The sequence below is a fragment of the Hylobates moloch genome, unplaced genomic scaffold, assembly GCF_009828535.3.
Source record: "Hylobates moloch isolate HMO894 unplaced genomic scaffold, HMol_V3 SCAFFOLD_13, whole genome shotgun sequence".
Taxonomy (NCBI): Eukaryota; Metazoa; Chordata; class Mammalia; order Primates; family Hylobatidae; genus Hylobates; species Hylobates moloch.
This window is the reverse complement of record NW_026652288.1, coordinates 104,152,988-104,178,750: the sequence shown is the minus strand read 5'-3', so window position 1 is coordinate 104,178,750 and position 25,763 is coordinate 104,152,988. Positions and strand designations below refer to the sequence as shown.

Here is a 25,763-nt window from a genome sequence, read left to right as displayed (position 1 = left end):
GTGGTCTCGATCTCCTGACCTCGTGATCCGCCCGCCTCGGCCTCCCACAGTGCTGGGATTACAAGCGTCAGCCACCGCGCCCGGCCAATAAGCAAAGACTTTCAACCAAAACTACTTACAAAAGGAACAAAGTTTAAATGACTTAAGGTTTAATTTAACTGTGGAATATAACAAAAAAATCACATTAACTGTTCAACCATGAATATTTTAATTTTTCTTAAATGTTTAAAATGGAATCTTCTGTTACTCTGTCTCCTCTTATCCTGCTTTTCTTAAAAGCACTTGTAATACCTTACATGTATACATATTTCATATCTGTTTACTAATTGTGTTTCCTTCACTTAGACACCATGAGAGCAGGGCTTGTTTTACCGCTCGCTGTTTCCTAAATCTCTAGTACAGTGCGTGACATCCAGTAAGAGCTCAAGGAATTTTTTATGAGGAAACAAAAAACACTACTTATACTCTACTATTTATTTTTTAAATTACTACTTATTTCAAAGGCAGTTGTTATGGTTTTAATTTGTTATCTTCAAGATTGATTTTACAAAGACTTCTTGTAGCTCAAAAGGGCTTAAAATCTCTCCTTATTACTAACTACTGCTTCAGATTTCACATTTCATAATCTTATTTTTTATTTTATTTTTTGAGGTAGAGTCTTGCTCTGTCGCCCAGGCTGGAGTGCAGTGCGCCATCTCGGCTCACTGCAACCTCCGCCTCCCGGGTTCAAGCGATTCTCCTGCCTCAGCCTCCTGAGTAGCTGGGACTACAGGCACCTGCCACCATGCCCAGCTAATTTTTGTATTTTTATTTTATTTTATTTAACTTTTTTTTTTTTTTAAATAGTAGGGATGGGGTTTCACCATGTTGGCCAGGCTGGTCTCGAACTCCTGACCTCATGATCTGCCCACCTCGGCCTCTGAAAGTGCTGGGATTACAGGTGTGAGTCATCACACCCCGCTCACATTTCATAATCTGAGCAACAAATCATGCTACCTAATATAGTATAAGCCAATTCTTCTTATTTATTTATTTATTTATTTATTTATTTTTGCAATTTACTCATGTAACAAGCCAATTCTTTTTTTTTTTTTTTTTTTTTTGAGACAAGGTCTCACTCTGTGACCCAGGCTGGTCTTGAACTGGAACTCCTGGCTTCAAGCAATCCTCCTTTCTTGGCTTCCCAAAGTGCTGGGATTATAGGCATGAGCCACTGCACCCAGCCCCCAATTCTTGTTTTTAGCCAAGTGTAGATTCTTGAGCATTTTGCTGGCAGGTCTGTGTGGTAAGTGATGATATAATCCTTTACCATTATCAAGATCCAGCTTAAAAACAATTTGTTTTTGACATTCATTGTGAGTTTTTTTTTTCTTCCTTATTACTAAATAGAGACAGGGTCTTGCTTTGTTGTCCAGGCTAGTCTCAAACTCCTGCCTTCAAGAGATCTTCCTGCCTTGACCTCCCAGAGTGCTGGGATTACAGGCATGAGCCACCACTCTTGGCCTTACAGTGTGAGTTTTAATGCTGCATATTTATTTTATTTTGTTAATTATCTGTAAGTCTCTCCATGGTTTGATCTAGAAATTTATTCGTCTGAAATTGGCCTGTACTAGGAATATGCCAGTTAGAGGAAAAATATTGTAGATTACCAAGGAAATAGCTAAATAAAATGTGTGCCTTTTGATATGAAAATTGTTTTAATGTATTTTTTCTTCCAATTTAAAAAATTGTGTTTAAATACACATAACATAAAACTTACCATCCTGACCATTTTTTAAGTATACAGCTCAGTGGTATTAAGTATGTTCATATTGCGTAAAGGATGCATATTCTGTTATGTGCATATGTCATGTTGTGCTTATCCATTTTTCTGTTGGTGGACACTTGAATTGCTTCCACGTTTTATCTGTTGTGAATAATGCGGCTGTGAACATGGGTATACAAATATTTCTTTGATACTCAGCTTTGAGGTTTTTTGAGTATATACTCAGAAGTGGAATAGCTAGATCACATGGTAATTCTGTTTTAATTTTTTGAAGTGTTGCCATAGTACTTTCCACAATAGTGGTACCATTTTACATTCCCACCAACAGTGCAAAGGGATCCAGTGACTCCACGTCCTCCTTGACACTTGTTAATGTTTTTTTTTAGTAGCCAACCTAGTGGGTGTGAGATGGCTTCTTAGTCTGTTCCTGCATCGATGGCAGAATAGCACTGACTAGATAATTTATAAATAATATACATTTATTTCTCACAGTTCTGGAGCTGAGAAGTCCAAGATAAAGATGCCAGCAGATTAGTGTCTGGTGAGGGCCAGCTATCTCTGCTTTCAAGATGGCACCTTGTTGATGTGTCCTCAATGGCAGAAGGTGGAAGGGCAAAAAAGGGAGCATTAGGACCCTTTCTTCAACCTCTTTTATAAGAGCACTAATCCATTCATGAAGGCGGAGCCCTCATGTCTTCATCACTTCCCCAAAGGCCCCACCTCTTCATACTGTGACAATGGAGATCAAGTTTCAACATGAATTTTGGAGAGACACAAACATTCAAACCATAGCAGGTAGTATCTTGTAGTTTTGATTTGTGTTTCCCTAATGATTAGTGATGTTGACCTTCTTTTCATGTGCTGATTGGCCATTCGTATATCGTCTTTGGAGAAACGTCTGTTCAGATCCTTTGCCCATTCTTGTATCATGTTGTTTGTGTCTTTGTTGTTGAGTTTTAGGAGTTCTCTGTGTAATCTGGATATTAATCCCTTACCAGATGATTTGCAAATATTTTCTCCCATTCTGTGGATGGATTTTTTACTCTGTGTCTTTTGATACACAAAATTTTTCAGTTTTATGAAGTGCAGTTTGTCTATTGTCTTTTGTTGGCTGTGCTTTTGGTATCATATCCAAGAAATCATTAACAAATTCAGTGTCATAAAGCTCTTAACCTATGCTTTCTTCTAAGAGTTTTATAGTTTCAGATCTTGACATTTCAGTCATGGATCTCTTTTGAGTTAATTTTTGTATGTGATATTAGGTAAGGGTCTTCATTCTTTTGCATGTGGATATCCAGTTTTACAAGCACCATTTGTTGAAAGGACTGTCTTTTCCCCATTGCATTGTAGTGACACTCTTGACAAAAATCATTTGAATATATATATGAGGGTTAATTCTGGACTGTCTTCTATTCTGGAGGTCTATATGGCTGTCTTTATGACAGTATTAATCTGTTTGATTACTGTGGCTTTGTGGTAAGTTCTGAAATCAGAAAGTGTGAATCCTCCAGTTTTTCTCTTCTTTTTCAGGATTGTTTTGGCTATCCATTGTCCCTTGAGATTTCATATGAATTTTAGGATAGGTTTTTCTATTTCTCTTTTTTTTTGAGATGGAGTCTCACTCACTCTGTTACCCAGGCTGGAGTGCAGTGGCGCAACCTTGGTTCACTTCAACATCTGCCTCCCAGGTTCAAGCAATTCTCTTGCCTCAGCCTCCCGAGAAGCTGGGATTGTAGGTGCCTGCCACCACACCCAGCTAATTTTTGTATTTTTAGTAAAGATGGGGTTTCACCATGTTGGCCAGGCTGGTCTTGAACGCCTGACCTCAAGTGATCCTCCAACCTCAGCCTCCCAAGGTGCTGAGATTACAGGCGTGAGCCACTGTGCCCAGCCAGGTTTTTCTATTTCTACAAACAACATCATTGTGATTTTGACAAGAATTGCATTAAATCTGTAGAAGGCTTTGGGTAATTGACATCTTAACGATGTTAAGTCTTCCAGTTCATTAACATGGGATATGTTTCCATTTGTTTATTTCTTTTGTACTTTTTTTTTTTTTTCCAGGAATGCCTTATAGTTTCTATTGTACAAGCCTTTCAACTTGTTGGTTAAGTGATTTTCTAAGTATTTTGACTATTTTGATGCTATTATAAATGGCCTTGTTTTCTTAATTTCCTTTTCAGATTGTACATTCTTAGTGTGTATAGAAATGCAACTAATTTTTGTATGTTGACTATATCCTGCTACTTTGAGGAATTCATTTATTCTAACAGGTTCCTTTGTGGAACCTTTAGGGTTTTCTGCATACAAAACAAGGTCATATTGTCTGTAAACAGAAATACTTTTACTTCTTCCTTTTCAATTTGATTCCTTTTTTTTTTTTTCTTTTTCTTGCCTAGTGACTCTGACTAGGACTTCCAGTGCTATGTTGGATAGAAGTGTTGAAAGCAGCATCCTTGCCTTGTTTCTAATCTTATAGGGAAAGCTTTCGGTAGAGTATGATGTTCACTGTGGTTTTTTGGTATATGGCTTTTATTATGTTGAAGTAGTTTCCTTTTATTCCTTTTTGTTCGGTGTTTTTATCATGAAAAAAAGAATTTTTTCAAATATGATTTTTCTGCATCAATGGAGATGATCGTGGATTTTTTTCCCTTCATTCTGTTTATGTGGTATAGTACATTGTTTTTTCTTCATATATTGAATTATCCTTGCATTCCAGGAATAAATTCTACTAGGTCATGGTGTATAATCCTTTTACTATGCTGTAGAATTCAGTTTGCTAGTCTTTTGTTGAGAATTTTTGCATCAGTGTTTGTAAGGGATATTGTTCCATGGTTTGCTTTTCCAGTAGTGTCTGGCTTTGGTATCAGGGTAATGTTGGCATCATAAAATGAGTTTGGAAGTGTTCCTCCTCTTCACTTTTTTGGAAAAGTCTGAGAAGGATTGGTGTGAGTTCATCTTTAAATGCTTGGTAGAATTTGCCAGTGAAGCCATTAGGTCTAGGACTTAATTTTTTTTTTTTTTTTTTTTTTGAGACAGGATCTCACTCTGTCACCTGGGCTGGAGTCCAGTGGCATAATCTCCGCTCACTGCAACCTCTGCTTTTTGAGCTCAAGTGATTTTTGTGCCTCAGCCTCCCGTGTAGCTGTGACTACAGGTGCGAGCCACCAATGCCCGGCTAATTTTTGTATCTTCTGTAGAGACCGGGTTTCGCTGTGTTGCCCAGACTGGTCTGGAACTTCTGAGCTGAAAGCAGCCTGCCTGCCTTGGGCTCTCAAAGTGCTGGGATTACAGGCGTGAGCCACTATGCCTGGCCTGTTTTGGGAGATTTTTGATGACAGATTCAATCTTTTTACTAGTTATAAGTCTATTCAGATTTTCTCTTTCTTTATGAGAAAAGACTAAAGTCTTGATAAGTTGTGTTTCTAGGAATTTTGCATTTCACCTAGCTTGTCCAGTTCGTTGGCATCTACTTGCTCGTAGTACTCTCTTATAATCTTATTTCTCTGGAATTGGTAATAATGTCCCCATTTTCACTTCTGATTTTAGTAATTTGAGTCTTCTCTTTAAAAAAAAATTCTGTAGAGCTAAAGGTTTGTCATTTTGTTGGTATTTCAAAGAACGAATTTTTGGTTTCATTGACTTTTCTCTGTTGTTTTTCTATTTTCTGTTTCTTTTACATTTGCTGTAATCTTTCTTTCTTTCCACCTCCTAGCTTTGGTTTTGGTTTGGTCTTCTTTTTCTAGTTCCTTAAGTCATAAAGTTAGGTTATTGATCTGAGATATATCTTTCTTTTTTCTTTTGAGATGGAGTCTTACTCTGTTGCCCAGGCAGGAGTGCAGTGGCATCATCTTGTCTCACTGCAACGTCTACCTTCAGGCTCAAATGATGCAGCCTCCCATAGTAGCTGGGTCTATAGGCATGCACCACCATGCCCAGCTAATTTTTGTATTTTTTTTGTAGAGATGGGGTTTTGTCATGTTGCCCAGGCTTGTCTCAAACTTCTGAGCTTAAGTGATCCACTTGCCTTGGCTCCTCAAAGTGTTGGGATTACAGGTGTGAGCCACTGTGCCCAGTCCTTTCTTGTTTTTTAATATGAGCATTTATAACTATATTTTAAATGTATTTTTTCCTTTTTTTAATTTAATTAATAACTCGAACTTTTTTTGTGAAGATGGAGGCTTGCTATGTTGCCCAGGCTGGTCTGAAACTCTTGGGCTCAAACAATCCTCCCACCTCAGTTTCCCAAAGTGCTGGGATTATAGACATGGAGCTACCACCCCTGGGTTGTTTTTTTTTTGTTTTTTTTTAACTAAAAATATTCTTTCTATAAGTTTAGTTTCAAAATTTTATTTCCATTCACTAATAAGAATTATTTGTTTAACTGTATTTTTTTATATTGCATGTACAGGTATTTAAATTTTTATGAAGTGAAAATGTCATTTTTTTGCCTGTCTGCCTTCCTTCCTCTCTCTCTCTCTCTCATAGGATCCTTTTATAAGGTGGGTCATTAAAGACATGTTTAAATATGTTACGTGACAAGATTTAAGCTATAGGACAGATAATATTTAAGCATTTAAGCCAATCTGTCTGCAAAAATTTTAGTAGTTTACATTTCTTTCTCCTTGAATTCTGTCAGACACAACATGTTTTGAACTTGTAGTGTGTCTTAGTTTATACTTCCTTGGAAGTGTCACACTTACGAGTTTTATGAAGGTAAGTACATGACTGTCAAAGCTGTCAGCAGACTTACTCAAATCCAATCAATGTAAAGTGGTAAAATCTAGGGCCAAGAATAAAGGCATATGAAATATTTATTCAAAATACAAACTATCTGGAGCAAAAGGGGAACTGAGTGTTTGATCAAACCTGTAGCTTAGAAGAAAGAAAAGAAGGCTCACCCCTGTAAACTCAACACTTTGGGAGGTCAGGGTGGGAGGATCACTTGAGGCCGGGATTTTTAGTTCTCTCAATCTGGTGTCTTGGGATGAATAGTTTTCTGTTATTTAGATGGTAATATTAGGTATCACCAGGAATGTGCAACTATGATGCTGTAGAAATCAACAGGTGTTTTAATGAGTATCCACTGTATCTGTAGTCCTTTCCTAGCCATGGTAAATCAGTGATAAACTATGGAATATAAATAAATGCCCAGCCTGAGTACACATGACTGAAGTTTTACAATCTATCACTTAAATTACACAATCTCCTTTAGAATATGAGGATATTTAAATAAGAGGGTGAGGACTTACTGATAGAAAGTAAATTTTGAAGTATAAAGATTCTCGACTCTTGATTCTTGATGTGATTGCATTAAGGTTAATGTAGCTAGATTGATTATTCAAGCAGAGGTAACCCAGTTTTCCAGTTATGTTTATTGCCGAAAGACAAGATTGCTAAATTTGTAGGACAGAATGTATAATCCACCTGATATGGTTTGGATCTGTGTCCCCGCCCAAATCTCATGTTAAATTGTAATCCCCATTGCTGGAGGTAAGCCTGGTGTGGGGGTGATTGGATCATGGGAGCAGTTTCTCATGAATGGTTTACCATCATGCTCTTGGTGCTGTTCTTATGATAGAGTTTCACAAGATCTGCTCGTTTAAGAATGTGTAACTCCTCCCCCTGCCCCTGGCTCCTGCTCTGGCCACGTAAGACGTGTTTGCTTCCCCTTTGCCTTCTGCCGTGATTCGGTTTCCTGAGGCCTTCCCGAAGCCACTGTCACGCTTCCTATACAGCCTGCAGAACCATGAGCCAATTAAACCTCTTTTCTTTATAAATTACCCAGTCTCAGATACTTTTTTTTTTTTTTTTTTGAGATGGAGTCTCGCTCTGTTGCCCAGGCTGGAGTGCAGTGGTGCAATCTCGGCTCACTGCAACCTCCGCCTCCTGGGTTCAAGCAATTCTCCTGCGTCAGCCTCCTGAATAGCTGGGATTACAGGTGTACGCCACCACACCCAGCTAATTTTTGTATTTTTAATAGAGATGGGGTTTCACCACGTTGATCAGGCTGGTCTCGAACTCCTGACCTTGTGATCTGCCCACCTCGGCCTCCCAAAGTGCTGGGATTACCGGTGTGAGCCACTGCACCAGGCCTCAGGTGTTTCTTTATAGCAATGAAAGAATAGACCAATACATCATCCTTAACAGTTAATGAAATTAATTGGAAGTAATTGGGCTTGTATATGTGTTCCTTTAATTTTGAGAGTTCATCAGCAAAGGGTAACAGTAACCATAGCCATACAAAATGAACCATAGAGTTGAATTGCAATCAATCCTAATTTTATAGAAAGACAAGAAAGCACAGATGTCGGTCTCTCCGTACCTTGTCTCATGGAGAGTGAGGGCTAGATTAGCAGTCCTTGTATTTGTAGGAGTTAGACTGTGTTTAATATAAGTGGCAATAGGCTGGTTGCGGTGGCTCATGCCTATAATCCCAGAACTTTGGGAGGCTGGGGCGGGCGGATCACTTGAGATCAGGAGTTCGAGACCAGCCTGGACAACATGGTGAAACCCATCTCTACTAAAAGTAGACAAAAAAGTAGCTAGGTGTGGTGGTGCTCATCTGTAATCCCACCTACTCAGGAGGCTGAGGTAGGAGAATCACTTGAACCTGGGAAGCAGAGGTTGCAGTGAGCCGAGATTGCGCCATTGCACTCTAGTCTGGGTGACAGAGCAAGACTCTGTCTCCAAAAAAAAAAAGAAAGAATTATATATTATAATTATATAATTTAAATATATTTATATTATATAAATACATATGTGTGTATATATAGATGTGTGTATATATATGAATACATATGTCTGTATATATATAAACTATATATGTGTGTATATATATAAATATATATGTGTGTGTGTATATATGGCAATATAACTTTTGCCTCAGCCTTCTGAGAAAGAAAATGAAGATTTCTTTTTCATCCAATGAATTACCTTTAGCTTCACGGAATGGGTTGAGAATGGAAAGGGGAGGCAGGGAATCTAGTTACTTACCTTTCTTCCTGAATGTTACAACGCATTTTCAGGGTATCTAGTTGGGAACATTTTTATTCTCATGTGCTGCCTATAATTCAATAATTTTATATTTCTGGGATATTTAAAAATATTTGATCTCTTCCTTAGAAGCACATTTTTGGTTCATCAAAAATATCAGGCCAGAAGTGTTTTTCAACATTTCTAAAATTGTTTTCAGCCATTTTAATTTGACTTAAACCTGATGTTAATTCTTAGTCCTCTTGTTTGACCTGTCAACAGCTTTTGACATACTTGATAACTTCTTCTTCCTTGATAATACTTTTTCCACTTCCCTTCTCTATGACACCCTCTTGGTTTTCTTCTTATTTTATGTGTGTATGTATGTATGTATGTTGCCTAGGCTGGTCTTGAACTCCTGGGCTCAAGTGATTCTTGCGCCTCGGCCTTCCAAAGAGCTGGGATTATAGGAATGAGCCACCGCGCGGGGCCTGGTTTTCTTCTTATGTCATCAGTTGCTGCTTCTCAGATTCTTTTCCTCATTTGTTTTGTTCTTCTGACCTTTAATGTCAAAATGCCCCAAGGCTTAACTCATTTCTGTCTTTACTTTTTATTTTAATAATGTCCAGTCTTATGGCTGCCGATACTATCTATGTGCTCTTGATTACTAAACTTATACCTCCAACTCAGACTTCTCTCCTAAACTCTAGACTCATGTGCCTCCACCTATTTGAAGTCATCACTTGTGTATCTAGTAAATATTTTGGAGTCAAATCCAAAACTGAACTCTAGATCTTCTTTCCCTAAATCTGTTCTGCCTATAGTCTTCCCCATCTCAGTTGATTGTAACTATTTTTCTTTTTGCTCCAGCCTGAAACTTTGAAATTATACTTGATTACACATTTACCTGTACCTGGTGTATGCATGCATATGCTTGCATGTCACATCTAATTCATCAAGAAATCCTCTTGGCTCTACATACAAAATATATCCAGAATCTTAGCATTTCTCACCACTGATTGGTGCTTACCTTGAGCCATCTTCATCTTTCATCTGGATGACTGCTGTAGCCTCCTTACTAGTCTCTTCGCTTCTTCCTCTTTTGTTTCTTTGCAGTCTTCTCCACATAGCAGCCAGAATGAGTCTTGACAAAAGACTTTACAGCATATTTCTTCTCTGGTGCAGACCTTTCAGTGGTTACCCGGTATAGCTGCTGTTATCATTGCTGCGGGCCTACAAGGTTCTCAATGTGATGGGCTCTCCATGAGCATTCTGATTTCTTCTGCAGCTCTCTCCCTTTCTGGTTCTGTTTCGGCCATACAGGCCCCCTTGCTATTGAACGTTCCAGGAATGTTGCATTGGTGGCTTTTTCTGCCTGTTAACACCCTTGTCTGCATGGTTCACTGTGTTACTTCAGGTCTTTGCTCAAATGTCATTTTCTCAGTGAGGACTATTTTGATCAATTTTAAAGAGTAAAATTGTAGCCGTCCCTCTCTCCCCTTGTTTCGCTTTCCCTTTTTCCCCATAGTACTTCCCACCTTATCGCATACCATCCAGTTGACTTGTTGATGTTTACTGTTTATAGCTTGTCTTCCCCTTCAGAATGTGAGCTCTAGGATGGCAAGGATCATTGTTTATTTTGTTCTTATATTCCAAACAATGCACATTTGCTGCCGTTTGTTGTTAGAGAAAAGGGAAATTGCTTCATTTGCCAGAATTTTTCTAGGAATGGTGTTTTTTAAAAAATAAATTTTAAGTTGTTGCTTTTAAACTTTTCCCTGCTTCTGATTAGTATAACTTGTTTGATTCTTTTCTTCGAGTGTCCAAGGATCCTGTCTGATCATAAATTGAATGTATTGAAGAAATCATGATAATGTAATTTTGTGCTCGTGGTGGAGCGAATACCTCCTTAGCTCCTGTCAAATTTCTGTAAAGGCCTGTTTTAGAAGTCCAAATCTGTATTATTCTAGAAGAGTATTATATTGTAAAAATTTTCCTTTTCTGTCAACTTAAAAAATTATACCTATAATAATGGTTACATATAGGTAAATAGGTACGACCTTGTATGCCAAAAGGAGACTTTTTCCTTTTTTCATTATAACTTTAGTTTTAAGGTTTATGCAATTGTTTGTAGTTTTTTATTCTTCTATTTTTTTCTGGAGACTTTTATAGTAGCATTTATATAAGGCTGGAGAGGGCATAGCAGATTGGAATAACAAGAAGTCTGGAGCAAGAGGGAATTGGAAAGTTACACATAAATACGTGTATACTGAGATAAGATACAGGTATATAACCATTTTGAGTGACCCCAGGCCGCAAATAACAGTTGTTTTAAATGCTCCATTCATCCACCCATTCAACAAATGTTTACCTGGTAACTAGCTGAACTAGAGATAGCTAAATGAATCATAGTGTCTGCTTTTGAGGTCCTCAGTCTAGACATAATGACCAATAATTTAATTATCATTAGTAAATTGAATGTCAGGCTCTCTATTTGAAGTGCACAGAGTGCTCTCTGGAAATGGTGGTGGTGGGGTGCTCATTCTGCTGAGGAGTAGAAGGTGCTTCAGTGTTAGAAGTTTACCATCCCAGGTGGTTTATAGTGTGAAGATTGTCTTTAAAACCCTGAGCCTGTTGATTAGGCTCTTAAATTTGTATTCATCTTCCTCTTTACAGATCTTGTAAAATTTCTGGGGCTTAATGGAGATGAAATACTGTGTAAAATGGTTTTTTAAACACAGCTGCTTTACTTTCATCTAATAGTTCTGTCATTTAGCAGTTTACTAAGTTTTCTCCCAATTCAAGATTCTGTGATTCTGGGGTTGTCGCTTAGGTACTCAATGCTTTTCTCTTTGTATTTCACGTTACTGTTCTGTAGTCTTCTCTCTTTGTTTTCGATACAGAGTTCACTCTGTCTCCCAAGCTGGAGCACAGTGGCACAATCTCAACTCACTGCAACCTCTGCCTCCCGGGTTCAAGTGATCCTCCTGCCTCAGCCACTGGAGTAGCTGGGATTACAGGCGTGCAGCACCACGCCTGGCTAATTTTTTTGTATTTTTAGTACAGACAGGGTTTCACTGCGTTAGCCAGACTGGTCTCAAACTCCTGACCTGGAGAGATCCACCCACCTTGGCCTCCCAAAATGCTGGGATTACAGGCCTGAGCCACTGCGCCCAGCCTAGTCTTCTCTTAATATACAAATGTGATATCATGCATGAAGGTGGCATGTAGATTATAAAACAGGAAGATGTAATGCAGAATAACTTTTATTATGTATTAATACAGGTGCTTGGTTGTTTATGGAGGAGCCTGGGAAAGTTATAGATGTGATTGTTGAGCAGCCCGTGATATGTCGTGGAGAGAACCCTGCAAGGCTGAGTATTTGGTTCCCCACCTGCTGTGATTTGCAGGATATTCTGTGCCTCTAGTACCACTTGCAATTCCTGAAAAGGGTAACGGGAAACAGCCATAAAAGCAGGAATATGGCAGGTTTCTGATGATAATGTAGTTAATTAATCAGTTAATTATAGAGACGGAGTCTTGCTATGCTGCTGGGGCTGGTCTGAAACCCCTGGGCTCATGCTGTCCTCCTGCCTTGGCCTCCCAAACTATTGCCAGTATTATAGGCATGAGCCACCTCGCCTGGCCTCTGATTCTAATTTTTGACAGTTTTGTCTGGGTCTGTCCCTAAATATCCTTGCCATCTTGCTTCCTTCTCTCATTGAGGGTCTGCTTATATCCCATCTTTGAAATACTTGGTTGTCTTTTCATTATTATCAGCCACAATGTTCTTTCTTCATGGAAATCTCCTCTGCCCCTTTTATGAATCATGAAGTTTACAATGCTGTCTTCTCCTTAGATGTATTGCCTGTGACACTCTACTAATAACACCAAACTTTAATTGCTTTGGTTGAAAATTTGATTTTAACCCTTTAAGCAGTGATAACTTAATTTTCCTGTCATGTTGAAGCCTACTACAATGATAAGAATTCTTGGAAATGGAATGATTTTGTAGAAAGTCAACTTTAAAAAGAAGAGTTGTTTTTTGTTTTTTTTTTGTGTTAGAGAAAAAGAATAACTTCATATCTGATCACACTTAAAACATTACTAGTATTTCCTTAGATTAGTATTCTGTCAATAATGAATATTTGCCACTACACATGTTAAAAATGACTATATATAGCTACTATCTTTATGCAGAGCAAATTTGGAAGTGACTATTGAAATCATATAACTGTTAATATGAGAAGCTGAAGCCCCAGGAACAGAAGATTCTATAGACCTCTCCTCCCACCTCAAATTCTCCACGTAGGATGATTATCTGGAATATATATATATATATATATTTTTTTTTTGTTTTGTTTTGTTTTTTTGAGACTGAGTTTCATTCTTGTTGCCCAGGCTGGAGTGCAGTGGTGCGATCTCAGCTCACTGCAACCTTCGGCTCCCAGGTTCAAGCAATTCTCCTGCCTCACCCCCCGAGTAGCTGGGATTACAGGCATGCGCCACCATACCCGGCTAATTTTGTATTTTTAGTAGAGACAGGGTTTCATCATGTTGGTCAGGCTGGTCTCGAACTCCCAACCTCAGGTGATCCTCCTACCTCTGCCTCCCAAAGTGTTGGGATTACAGGCGTGAGCCACTGCACCCGGCCCTATTATCTGGATAATATTTTAAGTTCTTCCTTTTTTTAAATTTTTTTTATTTTTTAAATCATAAGCTGGGATTTAAAGGGGTTGTTGATATCTGAGTTATGACTTAAGAGTGTGATATTCATTCACCAGGGCCACACTATTTGCATCTCAACCTTGTGCTGTGATTTGATTGCTTTTTCAATTATACTCCTCCCTGGCCCCTGATGGTTTTATTTTGGATACTGTGTATTGACAGGGGAAAATTTGAGGGGAAAAGGGTTATAGATTTTTTTTTTTTTTAGCTACTTTTTTTAAAAAAAGTTTTTTTTTTTTCCACCGGGAAGTGGCAGAGTAATGTTTACAATCTATAAAACAGAAATATAATGGGGCTTGCTTAGAAAGATACAAACGTGGATGGAAAACAAAATTTTTTTTCTGGCCAAGTGTGATGGCTCACGCCTGTAATCCTAGTACTTTGGGAGGCTGGGATGGGATGATTGCTTCAGGCCAGGAGTTCGAGACCAGACTGGTCAACATAATGAGACCCTGTCTCTACAAAAAATAAAATAAATCTGTTTTCCTCCAAAATATTAAGCCAAACAAAAAACCTTAAAAATCCCACTATTTTCATCTATATTCGTACTCCTTGTCTTTTAAGAACTATGCAGAGGAGACTTTTGAGAAGATGAATGAAACCTGTTAATATAAAATTTGGTGAGTTTTTTTTTTATGGCTTAAACATTTTTTTTTCCTCCTTAACTCTTTTGAAACCACAAGCAAGGGCCTGGAGGAAATCTTACTTAGAAGAGAAACAAATCCAGGTTCTATTAGGTTGGTGCAAAAGTAATGGCAAAAAACCATAATTACTTTTGCCCCAACCCAATAGCTTTCCTTTGAATGCTTAATCCCAAATAATGGAATGTTAGGTCTTGAAGTGATATTCAAGCTGTTCCAGAGTGAGAGAACTGAGGTCTGGTGTGATTAAATGATTTTCTCAGGGGCTCATGTTAGTTGACAGACTAAAATGTTGGTTTCCATTTCTAGTTTGTTTTTCCACTACTCCCTTTCCTATTACAGGACTGAATTTCTCATGGATCTAGCTAGGTTTGCTTAGTAGACCAATTTGAGCACATAGGAGCAGTTACAACATTTCTAAGATAATAAATAGAGAAGAAAGACCTTTTAATTTCATCCATTGAAACTTCTGAAAACAATGAAGGCAGAGACATTTATTTTATTTATTTATTTATTTAGAGATGGAGTTTCACTCTTGTTGCCCAGGCTGGAGTGCAATGGCGTGATCTTGGCTCACTGCAACCTCTGCCTCCTGGGTTCAAGTGATTCTCCTGCCTCAGCCTCCTGAGTAGCTGGGATTACAAGCATGCGCCACCACGCCTGGCTAATTTTGTATTTTTAGTAGAGACTGGGTTTCACCATGTTGATCAGGCTGGCCTCGAACTCCTGACCTCCCGTGATGTACCTGCCTTGGCCTCCCAAAGTGCTGGGATTATAGCCATGAGCCACCATTCCTGGCCAGCGGAGACATTTATAAAAGGTTATTATTATGTAACAAATATACAGTTGCTTCTTGGCCTTTTGGCTAAGATTAAGTGTAAATATAAATTTAGAACTGTAACCTTCATTCATACTGATTCTATGTTGGTTCTCCTCTGTTTTTAGGCTCTTAGAGGAGTTGGATAGAACCTACCTTGATAACCTTAGAAACCAAGTAGATTTTTAAATATTTCATCATCTTGTATGTCATATATATGTAGTCCTCTAGTCTAGATTGAAGTTAGGAAGTTAGGAGAGGACTCCAGTCTGTATTTGATGTGTGATCTTTGGAAAGGGACAGCAGTATTGTGTTTTTGTCTTTCTTCCAATAAGCCTTTTGCACTCCTAGAAGTGTTTTCTCTTAAAGGAAATTAGATTTGCTGTTTTAATTGCTGATCTTAGGCCTATTTTAACTGTTTTTTGCCCCTTTTTCAGACTATTTCAAATTCATTTTGGAAGTATGTGATGATCTTATTACTGCTTTCTTCTCGTGTGGCCCCATAACATGAAAACAAAGAGATTGTGTATTTTCTTTAACACTATGTAAATACTCATAGCTGACATTCACTGACTTTTTTCACATGGATATTAACATTTGTCATACGTCTCTGTGGGAGAGACTGTTGTTTATCTGTGTTTTAGAGGAGAAATTGAAACACAAAAAACTTGTTCATCATTACACAGCTAGTAAGAAGTATAGTAGTGATTCAAACACAAGCAGTTTTCTTTTTTTTTTTTTTAAACTTTATTCTACTGCCTCTCAACATAAAGATGTTGCAGAGACCCAGCATAAAGGACCCAGCACTTAACCAAACTAATAAGGGGTGGCCATTCACATTATAAAAGTATTTAATGGGGATTTCTATTAAAAAGCAGGTTTCTAGAGTGTGTGCTGTGTTGTTTTCTGGTCAAAAACAGAGGGGAGTAATCTCATCGGTATAGGGCCTTTTCGTCACTCTTTTTGACCACTTAACAAATCCCAGGACTGCCCTTGATGCAGCTGTTGTCCTTTCCTTGCAAAGAATAGTCCAGCATTGCCCAGGGTACATAAGGCTGTTGAGCTGAAAGAGGAAGTTGACTTAGGATGGTAGGTACTATGATGGACACATACATACAGGCACCTCTCCTGAGTCTCTAAACGGTTATTCAATTTACATGCAGCTTTTAGAAATACATGTATTATATAAAACAAAGGAATACAACAGTTTCAAAATCTGCACGTTTTGAGTATTTATTTCTATTTGATGATTTTTTATTAGGTAGTTATGACTTAGAGCCTGAAATTCACCCTTAATGTTTGAGGATATTTATGTGCCTATTAATGATCTTGAATATCCTGCTATTGGCAGTTTAGATTGCGTCACCATGTGACCTAATTTTAAATTATTAATTTCATTTTAAGGCTATTGCCAAGTTGGAGTGAAGGGTTTTTTTTTTTTTTTTTTTTTTTGGTGGTTGTTTTTAGTTTTCAAGGATTTTAAATGGATGGGAAAAATAATTATTTAGCATACTTCTTTTTTTTTTTTTTTTTTCCTTTTTGAGACACAGTCTCACTGTCTCCCAGGCTGGAGTGCAGTGACGCAATCTTGGCTCACTGCAACCTCTGCCTCCTGGGTTCAAGCGATTCTCCTGCCTCAGCCTGCCAAGTAGTTGGGATTACAGGCATGCACCACCACGCCTGGCTAATTTTTGTATTTTTAGTAGAGATGGGTTTTCATCATGCTGGCCAGGCTGGTATTGAACTCCTGACCTCAAGTGATCTGCCCGCCTCGGCCTCCCAAAGTGCTGGGATTACAGACGTGAGCCACCGTGCCTGGCCCATACTTCTTTTTTCTTTCAAATAATTTTATAAGGAAAATGTAATGCTCATATTACACATTTAATGTATTTAGTTGTTTTAATATATACTCTTTTTACAAACAGTAGCTTAGAAAGTTTATTGCTACAAGAATATGCAGTTATCTGAGTGGAGAGAGTTCTGTTTTTGAGCCTCATTCATTTCATAGCCATGTCTTGGTGTTAAACTTGCTATTGGATTTTTTTCTCTTCTAGTTTTCTTATTGGTTTTTTTTTTGAGATGGAGTTTTGCTCTTGTGTCCCAGGCTGGAGTGCAATGGCATGATCTCAGCTCACCACAACCTCCGCCTCCTGGGTTCAAGCGATTCTCCTGCCTCAGCCTCCCTAGTAGCTGGGATTACAGGTGCCCGCCACCACGCCTGGCTAATGTTCATATTTTTATTAGAGAAGTGGTTTCACCATGTTGGCTGGGCTGGTCTTGAACTCCTGACTTTATGTGATCTACCCACTTCAGCCTCCCAAAGTGCTGGGATTACAGGCATGAGCCACCGCACCCGGCTTCTCTTCTAGTTTTATGTTTTTAGGTAACTATTTTTCAATTGATAATAAAAAACTGTGATGCATGAATAGATAAGAGAATGAAGGTATTGTTATTAAAAATAAAGTATCTGTTTTTCTGAATTCTGGGCTTATTCAGCTTCTTAGAGTACAGACAGCTAGAGCTAAGTCCAAATTTTATTTTCTTTTATGTATTTCATATATGAGAAAAGATTTTCATTCACGTTCTTATATTTGACATTCATAATGGTCAGTAAGCTTTTTCTGTAAAGGGCCAGATAGTAAATATTTTGTGCTTTGTGGGCCATATGGTCTCTCTTGCAACTACTCAACTATGCCATTATGGCGTGAAAGCTGCCGTAGAGAGTACGGAAGTGAACTAACTTGTCTCTGCTTCTGTAAAACTTTAGAGGAACAGAAATTTGAGTTTAATATAATTTTCATGCATCACAAAATATTATTTTTTAAAAATATTTTTCGGCCACTTAAAAATGTAGAAACCATTTTTAGCTCATAGACTGTAAAAACAGGTTATGGATCAAACTTGCCTGTTGGGTAATTGTTTGCTGACCCTTGTGACTGTGCTCATTTTCTTCTCTTTTCTTCCCTTTCTCTTAACATCTATTTACCTTATTACTTATTCTCTGTTTTGCTCATTTTGCTGCTCAATCATATATTTTATTTCATTGTTGATGTGTATATAACTTGATTTTTTTAAATTAAATTTTAAGCTATGGAGGGTAGGGGTCTATAATTTTGGCCTCTTTATTGCCTTGCATTTTTATAAAAGTTATATGCTTCGTAAAAATTTGGGAGGATTGCAGAGAAATAATATCTATCATTTAATATTTTGAAAGATTGTTGGGTAAATTCTTTTATTTCACTTATTAGTTTATTAAACATATGTTCCAGAATGGTTCTGTCTCATTAATGAATAGAAGTCATCTCAGTGGTAAGCCAAAGGAGAGAAAGAATCTGCGAATTGATTTTGTTCTTTGTGTCATGTACTGTGATTGATGATATGAACAGTCCTCATTTAGTCTTTACCACCCCCCACTTAAAAAAAAAAAAAAAAGAGATGGAGTCTTGCCCTGTGGCCCAGGCAGGAGCGCAGTGGTGCAGTCATAGCTCACTGTAACTTGAAACTCCTGGGCTCAAGCAATCCTCCTGCCTCAGAGTCCCCGGTAGCTGGGATTACAGCCACACACTACGTGCCTGGCTAACGTTTTTTATTTTGTATTTTTTGAGAGACTGAGTCTTGCTTTGTTGTCCAGACTGGTCTCAAACTCCTGGCCTGACGCTACTTTTTGTATTTTTAGTAGAGACTGGCTTTCGCTCTGTTGGCCAGGCTGGTCTAGAACTCGTGGCCTCAAGTGATCTGCCCAGCTCGGCCTCCTGATGAAGTGCTGGGATTACAGGCGTGAGCCACTGTGCCTTGCTGCTTACCTTTCTTTAAACGTGTTGTTTTACAAAAGTGAATTAGTAGAATTGCACAGTGAAATAAGATTGGAGAAGTTACAAAAGTTTCTCCCAACCCATTTGTTTAGTAGAAACCAACGATTAAATCTCAAACTGGTCATTTCAGCTACTTTGCTTGAAAGACATGGAAGACTGAGTAAAGATAAATAAAGGTTAAAATGTAAATGAAGAGGGTATCTGACAATTAGCTTACTTAGTGAGTTTCACCCTTGGCTCAACAAACATTTTGTTTGCGTGTCTGTACTGCTATGGGGAACTGAGACTAGTAGCGAGGTGCACAGTGATAGAATGTGTGTGAGGTGCTGGAGGGGCACGGGAGGGTATGCCATTCAGCTTGAGTGTTTGAGGGGTTCCAAGAGGACCATGTCTTGGGGAGGTGGTGTTTGGACTTCTTTTTCCCCTTTATTAGCTTTAAACGTTACCTAAAAATGCATAGTTGTTGAAAATAGTTAAACAATCCAGAATTTAGTAAAAAGTGCAAATCCTTATTTGTACTTTCTGCTGTCAAATCCCCATTCTTCAGAGTTGTAGTTCATAGACTGATAAATATGCTCCCAAATTGAGCTCATGCTATGCATATAATTTTGTAGCTTGCTTTTTCCCCCATATAATACTCTATGCTGTGCAGATTTCCATATCAGTAGATACAGATCAACCTCATTTATTTATTTATTTATTTTTTTTATTTTTTTTTATTTTTTGAGATGGAGTCTCGCTCTGTCGCCCAGGCTGGAGTGCAGTGGCGCAATCTCGGCTCACTGCAAGCTCCGCCTCCCGGGTTCACGCCATTCTCCTGCCTCAGCCTCTCCGAGTAGCTGGGACTACAGGCGCCCGCCACCACGCCCGGCTAATTTTTTGTATTTTTAGTAGAGACGGGGTTTCACCGTGGTCTCGATCTCCTGACCTCGTGATCCGCCCGCCTCGGCCTCCCAAAGTGCTGGGATTACAAGCGTGAGCCACCGCGCCCGGCCTCAACCTCATTTAAAATCTGCTGCCTCACATAATGGTATGGATATATCGTAATGTATTTACATTATTTCCTATTGCTGCACATCGAGGTTTCTAACCCGTTACAGTGAATATCTTCATACACATACATTTGTTTTCTTGTGTAAATTAAGTTTTAAATGATGAGTAGGTGAAGGGACTGAGCACTGATGTGAATGAAAAATGTTTTCTAGGTTAAGGGGACAATGCATAGTTTGAAAAACTTTGCTGAAGCTAATGAGAAACTTTTAGTCGGAAGAAGTATTTCTGTTTCTGTGCTACAGAGTGCAGCACCTTCCGTTTTCTCCAATCATATGCTAGAGCATCTCATTTTATCATAGGCATTTCTTTACTGAATAATTCAAAGTTATTTTCTTTAGAGATTTAAAAACTTCTTAAAAATAAATGTTACCCAATGGAGAAGCAGAACCACTAGTCAATAAGGTGATTATTCAGAGGTCACACAGAGGTGAAGTGGGAGTTCTGGAAATTGAGTTTTTTGTTTTATTTTGAGACAGGAGCACCTAGGCTGGATTGCACTGAAGCCTCAACCTCCCAGGCCCAAGTGATCTTCCCACCTCAGCCCCCTGAGTAGCTGGGACCACAGGCGTGAGCCATCATGCCTGGCTAATCTTTTTATTTTTTGTAGAGACAGGGTCTTCCTGTGTTTCCTAGGCTGGTCTCAAACTCCTGGGTCCAAGCAGTCCTTCCCCTCAGCCTCCCAAAGTGCTGGGATTACAGGTGTGAGCCACCATGCTTGTTCTGGAAATAGTTTTCGTCCTAGCTCTGTCTCCTGAGAATATCTTACTCAGTGTAAATCCCCCATTACTATCCAACTTAAAAAAAATTTAGTTAAATCTTAAAATACCTATTTGAGAATTGCTAGTTTATCAAGTAGATATATGAAAATGGCATAAATGACTTAAAGTAGATAAATTACATTTTGTTATACATACTCTTGAGTGTAAAATGTTTTCATCCCAAAAACTTAGTTGCTGCTATTTTGTTTCAGACAAATTTCCAGTTTTGAAATGTTGCCTTGTAGTGTGATATGAAGTGCTAACTGGTATTATAATTGTATTCTCTTTTGTCAATAAGACAATATTTGGCTTATTTAGTTTCTGCATTTTACATAATCTAACCTTTGCTAATTTTTCTGTATTAAAATTATATTGCTAGGAGAAGAAGAGAGACTAAAATTAGTGTTAGGTGCTGATTAAAAAAATACTTTGGAAACAAAACAAGGGTGATATTTTTCTGAGCTATTTCTAAAAGTAAAAGCTCTTCTTTTTGGTTGCCAACAATGCCTTGCAGTTTGGTTGCATGTGTTTTGTTATCGAGAAATCTGATTCTTTGTACGCCTCAACCTTTAAAATTTCTTATTCATTTAAAAAGTGCATGCTAAATAGCTGTATTTAGTGTTATTAATTGGAATGATACTAATGCTGAGTATAAATTAGCGTAATGTGTTCTGTCATTGTCCTAAACAATAATTGTATTATCTGTTGTATTGCATGATTATGAAGTATTGATACTAAATTCCAAGGTAATTATTACTTCATGTGAAGTGTAATTTTTAAGCATTCATATCTATCTTTTCATTTAGAGTTACTTTTCAAGAGTAAAGTGTACATTTAAACAAACGAAATAACTTGTTTTATATTTAATTTTTCTAGGGCAGCTTTGGAAGAAGTAGAAGGTGATGTGGCAGAATTGGAACTAAAACTTGATAAGGTAAATTTTACATGTTTAGCTTTTTAAAACATTGATTCTCGTTTGCCGTAAATAATGATTAGTACCTACAATAGTAGGTCTCTTATTTTTTGGAGACAGAGTCTCACTCTGTCACCCAGGCTGGAGTGCAGTGGCATGATCTCAGCTCACTACAACCTCCGTCTCCTGGGTTCAAACGATCCTCCTGCCTCAGCCTCCCAAGTAGCTGGGATTACAGGCGTGCACCACCATGCCCAGCTAATTTTTTGTGTTTTTAGTAGAGAGAGGGTTTCCCATGTTGGCCAGGCTGGTCTCAAACTCCTGACCTCAGGTGATCCACCTGCCTCGGCCTCCCAAAGTGCTGGGATTACAGGAGTGAGCCATCGCACCTGGCCTGGTAGCTTTTTATCTCTATGAGGGTAAATGCTATTATTATCCCAGTTTTACACATGAGGAAAGTAAGACTAGAGACACTAAGTAGCCTGTGTAAAGTCTAATCTAAGTGCTAGAGCAGGAATTCGAATCCATGTCTGACTTCAAAGCTCACTAAACATCCTTTATGTTGTTAAAAGCTTTTTCTGGGGCCAGGTGTGGTGGCTCTTGCCTGTAATCCCAGCACTTTGGGAGGCTGAGACGAGCAGATCACCTGAGGTCAGGAGTTTGAGACCAGTCTGACCACCATGGAGAAACCCCATCTCTACTAAAAAAATACAAAATTAGCCAGGTGTGGTGGTGCATGCCTGTAATCCTAGCTACTCGGGAGGCTGAGGCAGGAGAATCGCTTGAGCCGGGAAAGTGGAGGTTGCCGTGAGCTGAGATCGTGCCATTGCACTCCACCCTGGGCAACAAGAATGAAACTCCATCTCAAAAAAAAAAAAAAAAAGAGAAGCTTTTTCTGTGTTTTCTACCAAAAAGATTGCATCTTTCTTTTTTGTGGCTTAATGGATTTCATATATAACCTGACCATTGTATAAATTTGGGTCTGGCCACGTTCAAATATAAATACAATTTAAAATATTCCATTTTTAAGCTAATGCCAGAAATGCTTAAATACATACTTAGTAATCGGTATGGTCATATTTTATGGAAGGGTAAATGTACATTGTTTCCCTCCGTCTATATTTTTTTTTTTGAGACGGAGTCTCGCTCTGTCGCCCAGGCTGGAGTGCAGTGGCGCAATCTCGGCTCACTGCAAGCTCCGCCTCCCGGGTTCACGCCATTCTCCTGCCTCAGCCTCTCCGAGTAGCTGGGACTACAGGCGCCCGCCACCACGCCCGGCTAATTTTTTTTGTATTTTTAGTAGAGACGGGGTTTCACTGTGGTCTCGATCTCCTGACCTCGTGATCCGCCCGCCTCGGCCTCCCAAAGTGCTGGGATTACAAGCGTGAGCCACCGCGCCCGGCCTCCCTCCGTCTATATTATTGATGATTTTTTTGGTGTCTGTCCAAGAAACACTGTTTGCTATATAGTAGGCAGAAGCAGTAGAATGAGTAAGACAGCTTCTGATCCATTTGTTTAGATATACTTCTGAAACCACTGCTCATTAACATGTTTCTCTTTAAATTTCTGGAGATAAATCAGATGTATATATTTGAAATACCTTTTCTGAAAATAACTTTCTAGTTTAATAATTATTGTTATAAATGGCATTGCTGTGTAACGTCGTGCTTCTCAGACCTTAACTTTGTGGGGATCTCATTTTGTGAAAAGACAGATTCTGATTCAGTAGCTGGAGACACCTGAGACTTTGTGTTGGTAACCGGAATTCCAGGTGATGCCCATGCTGTTGACCCACACTTTTTGAGTAGCAAGGATGTGAAATATATTCAGCTGAAGGTTTTCAAATGTTTCGAAACCATGAAACACACATCTTTATATAATATAAATAGTCTAGAAACTATAAAATAGCATTAGTTCTATATGTACACAAATTACATCAAAATTTTAGAAGATGTTTAGAGATGTTATTTTTGTATAGTACTCTATAATTTTAAAGCTCTGTAATATATAGTATCTTTTTAATTTTTACAAGAATCCTGTAGGATAGGACAAGTGTTTTTCCCATTTTATAGATGAGGGTACCAAAGCCCAAGAAAGTGACGGGGACTTGCTTCAAATCACAAAGTAGAAGAGGCACAACCAGGGTTAGAACCCCTTTTCTTTTTTTTTGAGACAGAGTCTTGCTCTGTTACCCAGGCTGGAGTGCAGTGGCGCGATCTCGGCTCACTGCAACCTCCGCCTCCCAGGCTCAAGCACTTCTCCTGCCTCAGCCTCCTGAGTAGCTGGGATTACAGGCTCACGCTGCTATGCCTGGCTAAGTTTTTATGTTTTAGTAGAGATGGGGTTTCACTGTGTTGCCCAGGCTAGTCTTGAACTCCTGCGCTCAGGCAATCTGCCTGCCTTGGCCTCCCAAAATGCCGGGATTACAGGCATGAGCCACCGCACCCGGCCCCCTCTGTCTTTATGATCAGTTCAGTGCTCTTCTTGTGCATCACTGCACTTCAGGATCCGCGTTGGGGAAGCACATGCCACTGAGAAATGTTCTGAGGAACGCTAGCTAGCTTCCAGGCAAGTCTTTGTAAAAATTAATATTTTGATTTTGGATAAGGATATTACTTGAAAATGCCTTCCTTTGTTTCTACTTAAAAATTACATGTCTGGCTTTTTATTACTATTTTATTTTATTTTATTTTTTACGCTGAGACATTACATTTATTTTCAAGTACTCTTTGAAACAAAATTTTAAACTCTTAAGGTAGACAACAGAAAATATAGTTTTGATTTTATGGAAGATTTATGAGAGAGTATGTAGAGGGGCAAGGCCTTTTAAAGAATCAGAGTGGTATAAGAAGGATATCTTATTACTTATATGTACATAAATAATACATATATTATTACATATGTATTATATACATGAAATAAGAGTAATGTAATAAGGTAGAACCACATGTAAATCATATGCAACACCTGTGGTGGGACACTTCAGAGTTTAAAATACCTAAACAGATAGAATCCACCGACAATGTTTTTGCTGATTATTTTGCTGTTATGAGTGGATTGTTTTTTCCTTTGTATTATTCACTTGGGGTAGGGCACACACACTGCTAGAATCTTCAGACCAAAAGATTCAAATCTGAAACAAGTTATTGAAGTATTGACATTGAGTACTAAGAACTGTAAGCCCATTCTAGAGTCTGTCTTACCCAAAGGGCTACCAAGGACACATGGAAACCTGACAGCTTAAAAAATATCACTATTTTCCCTCCCACTGAAGTTCCATAGTTACTTTTATATTTCTCTGGTTTCTGTACCTCTCCCAAATTCTTTTTTTTTTTTAATTAAAAAAATTTTTTTTTTGAAATGGATTCTTGCTCTGTCACCCAGGTAGGAGTGCAGTGGTGCAATCTCGGCTCGTTGCAGCCTCCATCTGCCACGCTGAAGCGATTCTCCTGCATCAGCCTCCTGAGTAGCTGGGATTACAGGGGCACGATACCACACCTGGCTAATTTTTTGGTATTTTTAGTAGAGACAGGGTTTCACCATATTGGCCAGGCTGGTCTCGAACTCCTAACCTCAGGTGATCTGCCCCCCTTGGCCTCCCAAAGTGCTGGGATTACAGGCGTGAGCCCCGATGCCCAGCTAAATTGTTAATCTATTAACTATTATTTTTATTTTAGAAACTGTGGGGAGTTAGCATAGGGAAGAGAGGCTGAGAGGAGGAAGTGGTTGTTATTGAAGGTAGTGGCAATGAAGGACTAATGCGGGTGGTGGAGGGGTTGCTCCAAATCTAGGTTAATGATTTCATAGGTTAGTGGAGGGCAAGTTCCACCTATAGCATCATTGTAAATCATGCCAGGGACAGGTTAAACTAGCTTGCTGACTTTGCCTATAATGTACGCCACCAGTAGTTCATTCTTTCTGGTGAATAATGCTTTATGAGTGGCATTGCTCTACTGAGTTCAATTATTGATCCATTCTTGCCAGGTGTTCTGTCATTGACAGCATCATAGTGCATCATAGTTGCCATCTAGGCTTAATTTCTGCATGTGTTGCATTGTCTCACTGGCAATGCTTGTTCCCCATTGAGCAGATACTCTTTAAATCTCAGCCAAGTACTACCAAACGTTGGCTCTTTCTCTTCTGTTGCATTGTTTCTTGCATGTACTTTGATTTAAGCTGTTATAATATGGTAGTTTTACGTGGTAGCATAGCCTAGTAGTTGAGAACACAAAGCCTGGAGCTGCCGCTGGGTTTGAGTCTGGCTCTGTCATTTACTTGTCCATTTACTTGGACAAGCTCTT

The 25,763-nt window shown here is 38.7% G+C and overlaps 1 protein-coding gene across 4 annotated transcripts in view; it reads left to right on the top strand.

Moving 5' to 3' along the window:
• ACAP2 (ArfGAP with coiled-coil, ankyrin repeat and PH domains 2) overlaps positions 1-25,763 on the top strand; it is a 178,488-nt gene that overhangs the window by 39,280 nt on the left and 113,445 nt on the right. For all 4 annotated transcript variants that reach the window (XM_032171944.2, XM_032171943.2, XM_032171939.2 and 1 more), the window contains exon 2: positions 21,426-21,483. In XM_032171944.2, the coding sequence (XP_032027835.1) occupies positions 21,426-21,483 (58 nt within the window). The remainder of the gene's footprint in view (positions 1-21,425; positions 21,484-25,763) is intronic.